Genomic DNA, 8,893 nt, shown 5'->3' on the forward strand with positions numbered 1-8,893 from the left:
GCTAAAAGTACCCGTAAGAAGCCAAAGTTCACATCAGAACTTAGTCTGGTTCATTAAACAGAGTCTAGATATGCGTTAGGCCAGCCTGAGACCGACCCGTGCTCTAGTGTTCCTGTAAGCTACGTCTGATTTCACACCAAACAGGTTTTTATCTGCAGAGTTGAGCCGTGCTGCTGAAAGACAAGGATGCTAACTGGAGATGTTTCCCCTGCAGATCTGTCTGACACCATGCTGACCTTCCCACTGGAAACCAACACAGCTCATGTGAGGTTGAACACCCCAAGACAGAATTTTGGTGCCGTAACCGTCTGCCACAGGTACCGAGTCAGAAACACACACCAGTGGTTCCCAGCCTGGGCGGTGACTTCCTGAGGGCTGTGAGCCTTTAACGGCTCAACAGCCTGGATGTAGTTTTACACACTTACAGAAGAATGAGACAACAAGTTGTGAGTGAAAGCGAAGCTGCATCAAACACGGGTGTGACGTTCAGAAACGGGTCTCACAGGTGCCGATGGGCTCGGATGTCCCAAAGTTTACAGCAAACACATAAACGTGTCACGCTGAGAGCAGGAGGTTAGGACCCACAAAGCAGAACACCAGGTCACTCCAGGCGGAAGCGGTTTAGGACGGTGGGGCAGGACGCCACGCCGGAAACCAGAAAAACACCAAACTACGAAACAAAGCTCTTTCATGAGCAAGACCCTGGAGCTCCTGAGGAGGGCAGAACAACGCTGACACAGACAATGGACCAACAAACACTGAGGGACAAGACCAGGCTTTTAAACACCGAGGGAAGCAATCAGGGGAACAGGAGACAGGTGTGAGGAGTGAGGTCTAGAGGGGAGACAGGCGCCGTCAAGAAACTAAACGGGGAAAGAACTAAGCAGGGTGAAGATAAACCATAACCTATAAAACACTAAATAACTAAACCTAAAGACTGAGGGCGAAGATAAACAAGCCGTGACTGGGAGAGTGATCCAAACCAACAGGAGCTACCAGGGAGAGACTAGGAGGAACACGAGGGAAGCCTCGAGGGAGCTGGGGACCAGAGGGACACCGAACATGACGAGTTTTCATGGTCTTACGTTTATTTGGCAAAAACAAAAACATATTTTTGTGTCTAACAAACTTTATCGCTCTGTACAAAAAGACTGATAAGAACATGAATCAGACGCTGGTGCCGCATTCGGAGTCCTGCTCATTAATATTCATGACATGCAAACATCTCTCCTCTGATTGGCTCTTCCACTGACTTCGTTCGCTCTACTTTCCTGGGTAAAAATGGAACGTTGGTGCTTTATCTCGTAATAACACAAGTCTGTAGGCCACGTTGTTGGATTGCTAATGCTAACAGATCGCTTCTACTAGACGTCCTGGGAAAAGGCATTCCTGGAATTCCCAGAACAACAGGTTGGGACCACTGGGAATTCAGTGCAGGTGTGAACTTGTGTAATTCGTGGTTCACTTGTGATTCCTCAGGTCCTTCACAGACCTCAAAAGGGATCATTCCTTGTTCTCCTTAGCCACGCCCACTTTCTTCAATGGCATCTTGATTTTCTGGGACGCCACCAATAAGGAGGTGGAACTCCACATAAGGAACCAGAATGCAGAGTACCGAGGGTTCGACTACAAGCCCAACATGTGGCATTCGATCTGCACCACGTGGGACGCTGGCACTGGACTGGTGCAGCTGTGGTTTGATGGACAGCCTTCGGTCAGGAAGTTTGTGGGATCTGGAGCAAACATCACAGGATCTCCTATTATTATTCTAGGACAGGTAAACTTCTCTCCTGAGCCTAACTGCCCTGATGAAGTACTTCCTGTCTAACGCGTGTGTTCCTGCAGGAGCAGGATAGACACGGCGCAGCGTTTGAGCTGAAGCAGTCTTTTGTTGGGATGATGTCCGACGTCCACATGTGGGACTACACCCTCTCTGTCTGTGAGATCCAGAAGTACATGGACCAGACCAGCTTCACTCCAGGAAACACGCTGAACTGGAGAGCGCTGGATTATCAGACTACCGGCAACATTCTGGAGGAAAACAGATTCAGCCATGTTCAGCGATGCCCGTAGCGTGAGAGGATTAACATTTCTAACGTTGTGTTTTCCTGTCGAGTGAAAATATGATCCGAGTTATGATAACCAATAAAAACAGCTCATTCGTGTTTTTGTGGCAATAATAACAAAACGGGTTGTTTGTGTGTGACGTCCCTGGAGAAACGAAGCTTTTCCTCTCGCTGCTGTTTTGTTTGTTTCACACAACAAACAACCAAGAAACAAACACAACTGTTAGGGCTCAAGGTACGGCCTTGTTTCCTCTTCACTCAACCTGAACACACACAGCATTTGTGTCTCTGCTCACAAACAAACAAACAAACAAACAAATAAACAAGGTTCAGCAGTCCGCTTCTGTAAAGCTGCATGAGCGAACGTGTTTCCTCGAGGGCGGTGCTGCTCACATCTGCCTGAATATTTATCCTATTTGTTATTATTTATGCGTTCATAATTTATGCAAAAGGTCACCAGAGTTTCCTTCAACCACTGGGAAGGCTTTGTTTCATCCGTTTGTTTGTTTTCACACATCTGATAAACAAATAAACATCATTTTAGAGGTTCACACACTTCATTTTATTCAAAATGTGAGATCTTCACATATAAAGTGTTACCAAATTTTAGGAGCCAGCAGGCAGTTACCGAAAATTTCCTAGGTGGGTGGTGCGGAAAGTTTTGGCCGTGCGGAGGCGCGGTGGAGGGGCGTGGTTGTTAAAATGACGCAATTTTGCTGTGCGGACCTCGCTTGCTGTGCGGACCTCGCGGACGCGTCAAGCGTAAACCAAGCTTAGGAGGCAGGTTTGATCAGAGACACGCCGCACGTCCTTCATGACCTGTTCTGCCTGGAAAACAGGCTGGTTGCTGTCAAACGTACTGTTTTGGGTTTTTATTGCATAAAATAGAAACAGAATCCCTCTCTAACCCTCTAACCCCAGCCCTAACCCTATCGCTATCCCCAACCTGAACGGATGCAACAACAAACTGCATCACATAAATAATTGTTGACATGTTGGATGTTTCATTTATTATTGATTTTTGGGGAAAGATCTGAGGAAAATGATCCAAAAACAGCTTCTTGTTCTAAAAACAAATCACAAACATTCTGTGTTTTTGTAAATACAACTATTTATTGGATGATTTTAGGTTTTAAAACAAGATTTTAAAACTATCTCCAGGAATAAAACGCGGTGTGGAGAATACTTCTGCTCCTGCTGACTCATCAGTCTGATTTATAATCACATCAGTCCTCAGTTAGGCGGTTTTTACATCTTATTATTTGAATATTTGACGTGAACGGCTTGTCTCTGCTGTGATGTGCAGCCTGGATTGTAGGAGACCGTTTGAGTTTCTGTTTTCTGAAGCTGAACACAGTCGGGTTGTGCTGTTCGGCCGACAGCCGGAGCGTTAAACCATCAACCTGCAGGTGAGATTTCAGAGTGGAAACATGAACTCAAACTATGATGTGAAGGTTTAAAGATCGTCGTAAAGCCAAGGGTCAAAAGGAAAACAGACCCCTCCCGACCCTTCGTCCTAACCTTAAGGACAGTAATGGCCGCATTATTAAAGAAACCCTGTAGTTATAAATGCTTAATAATGAACTAAGTCACGTTAATAAAGGACGTGTTACTGAGACGGGTATAGAAACCTCCATAAGGCCACGCCCTGCTTCTGCCTGACGCTAACTACCACAGTAGTGATGTTTGCCATCTTTATGCAGATCAGGGAAGTCGGCTACGACATCACTGCTGACCGTCCTGGTGCCAGAAAGAGCCACGCTGAGGTGTTTTCAGTCCGACGGTCAGGGTTAGTTTCTCATCTCTGGTTCACTTCAGCTCACAAGTGGGCAGCTTGCAGTTGTCGGTCAAAAGTCAAACAGAGACGTTTGTACAAGTCGAGGATTTGCATCACGATTACAACAACAGGAAAGCCTGGTGGGGGGGGTGACGAAGCGGGCGGCGGTCGACTGCACCTTCTCCGCGACGAGGCTTCGGGTTGATGTTTATGTCAAAAATAAATGACTCGAGCAGAACATGCGGCACTCGCTTCGTTCTCAGTGGACTTCCGATCCCCGCAGGTGGAGCCGTGATTGCATGTGAGGTTCATCTGTGGATCACACGTCAGTGAAATGTGTGCACTGACATGGTTGCCACGGTGAGTCAACATTGTGGTGTTTCACGTAGAGGTCTGTGATTGGATGTGAAGCGTATTCAGCTGTTGAAGGAGGAGGATCTCAGACGGTGCTCCTGGCACCCAGAAGTCTCGTCATCATCGTTTCTGACACGATTGCAACAGATTTGTTTACACCGTGCACGGATCGGCTCCTCTGGTGCCTCTCCCTGAGGCTGGAGAGTCTAAACCACGGGTAGGTAACGGTGGTCCTCGAGTGCAACTATCCAGCATGTTTTAGTTGTTTCCCTGCTCCAACACTCATGGTTCAGTGGTTGAATCACCTGCAGAAACCTGTTAACTGATTAAAACCAGGTGTGTTAGTGCTGGATGGTGGCTCTCGAGGACCAGGGTGTCCTGCCCCTGGTCTAAACTGGCCCTAGGTGTGAGTGGTGGTGTAGTTGTGGAGCGATCCTGGGCTGTACTGCTGACCTCTCCTGTGCAGCGACAGTTGGAGATCTGCTGGAAACAGAAAGTTGTGATTACTGTTTCTTTTCTGAGTTTCTTTAGAAGAGGGCAGGAGTAGCTGGAAGGCTGGAAGGCGTCAGGAATTAAGATCTGAAATAAAATGCTTCTTTACATGGACGTAATTTTGGGGGGGGGGGACAGGGGGGACATGTCCCCCCCACTTTTTCCAAAGTCAAGTTTTGTCCCCTGCGCTTTTTACCATCCACAAACAATATTACTTTATATTAAATTGACACTGGTTGAGCTGTAGGACCAAGCAGAAAACAACCGTTTGTGTTGAAGCCTGTTTCCCATTAGAACATACTGTAAAGATACCCCCCACCCCCACCCCCACCCCATGTCCCCCCCACTTCTAAAGTGAAAATTACGTCCATGCTTCTTTTATCCAACCAGCTGTCCATCTGTTTCAAACGTTTAGTTAGGCTGAATATTCCTGGAGGTCGAGTTAGACTTTAAACTTTTATTTCTGAAGAGCTTCGTTATTCTGCAGGAGCAAGAGGCAAAATATGGCAAGCAAATAGAAAAAAAAGCAAGAACATGAAGATAAAATGTCATTACATATAGATCCTTCCACAAGAATTCCTCACAAAGCTTCTTCATTAAAGCACCCGTCCCTGAATGTCTGCAGATCTGAAGCTGGACGGCTGAATGCTCTAAAACCTGGTTTACTGTTGGCGCTATTAGCAGAAACCAAGTGGGACACGCAGTTATTCACCTTAATAAGTTTATGACCAGCCTGAACTCTCCTCTGAAGGAGGCTAACATTGCTCAAACGGTGACACGGGCAATGATGTAGCCCACTTTCAAATTTCCAGGGACTCCTACAATAAATTGGGCTGCCAGGAGAGGAGCTGCAGCAGTATCACTACTCACCCCAAACACCTCTCCTGACATTTCTGCTGAATCAATTAGGCACCAGGCTCTGCCGGAGAGCTGGAAAATGCCTCTTGTGATCTCCACGCTGCTTCCTGATGTAATGGAGGGCAACTTTTATCTCAGCTGACTGTGAGATTAGGACTATTGTGGGTCTAACGCACCAGACAACGAGAAAGTCGTGTTTGGGATTCAGTTTGCACACTCGGATGTCCTGGGCCAGGATCGATGTAAACCCATACCGGCGGCGTCTCAGCTCAACGCCTCGGTGACCCCAAGCAAGTGTTGTTGGGACATAAACACAACATGGAGCCAAAAGAAAAGCACTTGTGTTCAAACGTATAACACAGACGTGTTGTAAGGTCTTCAGACAGAATAGCAGCTCCAGGTTTCTAACCGAGCATGCACAAAACGTCTGCAGGGAGGCGATCCAGTTGATTGTTGCGGTAGCAGCAAATCGATGGAGCTTGGGAGATGGTGGACTCGTTTGTACCGCTGTGGGTCACTCACCAAGAGTTTAGAGCAGGACTGGTTTTGCTGGCCTCATGTCCAGGTTCTGCCCCATATGGAAGCATCCTTTAACACAGCGTGATCCTCGTGGGAGAATTCGCCGAGCTGTCGTGCAGCAGCAGGGCTCAAGGCGTGGAACAGTCGTGGTGAGGACACGGGAGATCATCTCGGGGAGGCAGTGGAGAGATGGAGCGGTGAACACAGCTTAAACATGTCTGCATCCTTTTTTTATCCATGTTTAAAATTCCTAAAATGTTGTTGGAGATGAAAGATGACATTATTATGTAAATCTCACCAAGCGCTGAAGCTGCATCATTTTAGCTTGGAAAGTCATCCTGTACATTTATACAGTCCATAGGGCTCAGTCAGTGGGCGGGGTCTCTGCACACATCTGGACAGCAACTGGACCAATCAAAGCAATGAACAATGTGACATATTCATCGTTGTGGCAGTCAGTCAGCAGAGCAGTTTGCTGTACGCCATCCTTTTTCAAAATGAAAGACTTAAGCGCCTCGACCCGATCGTGTCTCAGGAAAAGCCCAAAGTTGATGCAAAAGCCGTTTAAACGTGCGTTGTTCCTGAGCCACCGCCATGTTTACTGTTTTACTGCACTGCAGCTCTACCATCACGGAGCTACGCTTGCCCATCATCCTGTGATTGGCCCATCACACTTAACCGAGCCAATGGCAGACCTGCTGAGGCTGTAAAGAAGCAAGGCTAGCCCTGCAGAGCTGCCTTTTGCTGCTGCTACAGTTGGTTTAGTTTTGTTGGTGTGTTGCTTCTCATCATGTGCAAAAAATGCATTATTTCTGGCCCAGACCAGATCTGGCATTGGTGTGTTCTGTCTGATTCCTGCGTGAGAAAACAGCTTCACGCAGGAACGTTCCCGTCAGGAACATTGATGTAATTCAATTCAGTTCAAAAATACTTTATTAATCCCAGAGGGAAACTGATTGTTGTAGTAGCTCAGAATAATAATAATAATCAAGTCATCAAAGAGTTGTTGTATATTACAACGGCTGTTGGCAGGAAGGATCTCCAGTAGCGGTCAGTGTTGCAGCCAAACTGAAGAAGCCTCTGACTGAAGACACTCTTCCGTTGTCGGACAGTCTTGTGAAGAGAATGCTCAGGGTTGTCCATCATGTTCTTGATTCTCTGGAGAATCCTTCTTTGCATCATCTCCTCCAGCGGTTCCGAAACTTCCGAAACTCTGGCTGAGTCCTTGAAAGGGCTTGGAGTTCCTCCATCTTGTTGGCCAGTGATCTCACGTCGCCCGTTATGATCGATGGAAGAGATGGTTTGAATTTTCTCTTTCTCTGTCTCCGTTTTGCTCCCGCTCTGCACCCACGCTTCTTGCGTTTTAGCTCATTTGGGATTTGTGGCTTCAGTTGAGGTATTATTTCAGCCTTCCCAATATTAATCAGCTGCTCCCGATTGTAAACCAGCTTGTTGCCATGGTTACGCATCATAACAAATGCTCAAAAAGTAAAAAAAAAATAGCAGTAAAAATCCTCCCAAGCTTCACAGCACCAGAAACAGAAAAGTCAAATGTCCAAAAATATAGTTTTTTTGAGAAACTAGAAGGAAAAATGTCCAAAAAAAGGCAAAACTTACATATCATCAACAGAGCTACTCCAACATGCAGCCGCCCAGAGCAGCGCAGTTCCGGAAAAAGTAATGGTAATGATGCAGACTGAATAGATCTTAGTTACCTGATCGACAAATAAACTCAAAGCCACATCTAACTGAGCTTTCAGCGTACCTGACCTCTGACCTCTGATGGTGGTCTTTGAGTGAAGATGTCTCCAGTGTAAACAGGATCAGGTTCAGGATGCAGCCATGATGGATGTCTCCTAGTAGCTCTTTGCTATTGATTCATCATCTATTTTTACATCTCATAGAGAATCTTGAAGAGAGCCTTGATTAAACTCTTCCTGCAGAGCCGGGGTTAACGGTGAGTCATCGACGGGGTCACGGCGTCTACAAGTGTAAAATTATACATGAGAACAAATTAATATGTGAGCGCACCTGTTCCACACACCTCCTGATCGCGTCACGCTTTTATTTTGCTTAAGAAAAATTGGGATATTTTAGCTCACACACACACGCACACACACACACATTCACACACACACACACACACACACACACACGCACACACACACACACACACACACACACGCACACACACACACACACACACACACATGCACACACACACGCACACACACATACACACACACACACGCACACACACACACACACACACGCACACACACGCACACACACACACACACACACACACACACACACACACACACACACACACACACATACACACACACACACACACTCACACACACACACACACACACACACACACACACACACACATTCACACACACACACACACACACAAACACACACACACACACACACACACACACACACAGCCAGTGCTCACCGACAGGAAGTAGGCCAGAATCAGCAGCAGTTCTGTGATAACAGTAAGATGTGAGGGATTACAGATTGTTTGCACAGATAATTGTTGGAGATGCAAGATAAAAAGATGTCTGACTAAATGTTCTGCTGCCGGCGAAAACGGGAAGGGACATCTCTCATCTCGCTCCGCTCTATCTCCTGGCAGCAGCTATTCTCTTTCTTCCCGTTTCTATCCGTGGATCATTAGTGTTGGAGAACCGTTCTCCTCCCAACCATTTTGTACTTTCCCAGCAGCCGTTATTGTGCAGCTCCACTCCTCTGCTCATCGACCCCATCAGCCCACTCAGCTTCTGAACCAGCCACTTTTGGCAGCCTGCATGTT

General features: G+C 46.8%; 1 protein-coding gene across 2 annotated transcripts in view; it reads left to right on the plus strand.

Annotated features, from left to right (window-relative positions):
* The window catches only part of LOC107379659 (C-reactive protein), a 2,664-nt gene extending 481 nt beyond the window's left edge, over positions 1-2,183 (plus strand). For both annotated transcript variants that reach the window (XM_015950509.3, XM_054741208.2), the window contains exons 3-5: positions 215-317; positions 1,480-1,777; positions 1,846-2,183. In XM_015950509.3, coding sequence (XP_015805995.1) covers positions 215-317; positions 1,480-1,777; positions 1,846-2,073 — 629 coding nt within the window. In that variant the 3' untranslated portion in view covers positions 2,074-2,183. The remainder of the gene's footprint in view (positions 1-214; positions 318-1,479; positions 1,778-1,845) is intronic.
* Positions 2,184-8,893: the final 6,710 nt, after the last annotated feature.

Source organism: Nothobranchius furzeri, chromosome 5, assembly GCF_043380555.1.
Source record: "Nothobranchius furzeri strain GRZ-AD chromosome 5, NfurGRZ-RIMD1, whole genome shotgun sequence".
Lineage (NCBI taxonomy): Eukaryota > Metazoa > Chordata > Actinopteri > Cyprinodontiformes > Nothobranchiidae > Nothobranchius > Nothobranchius furzeri.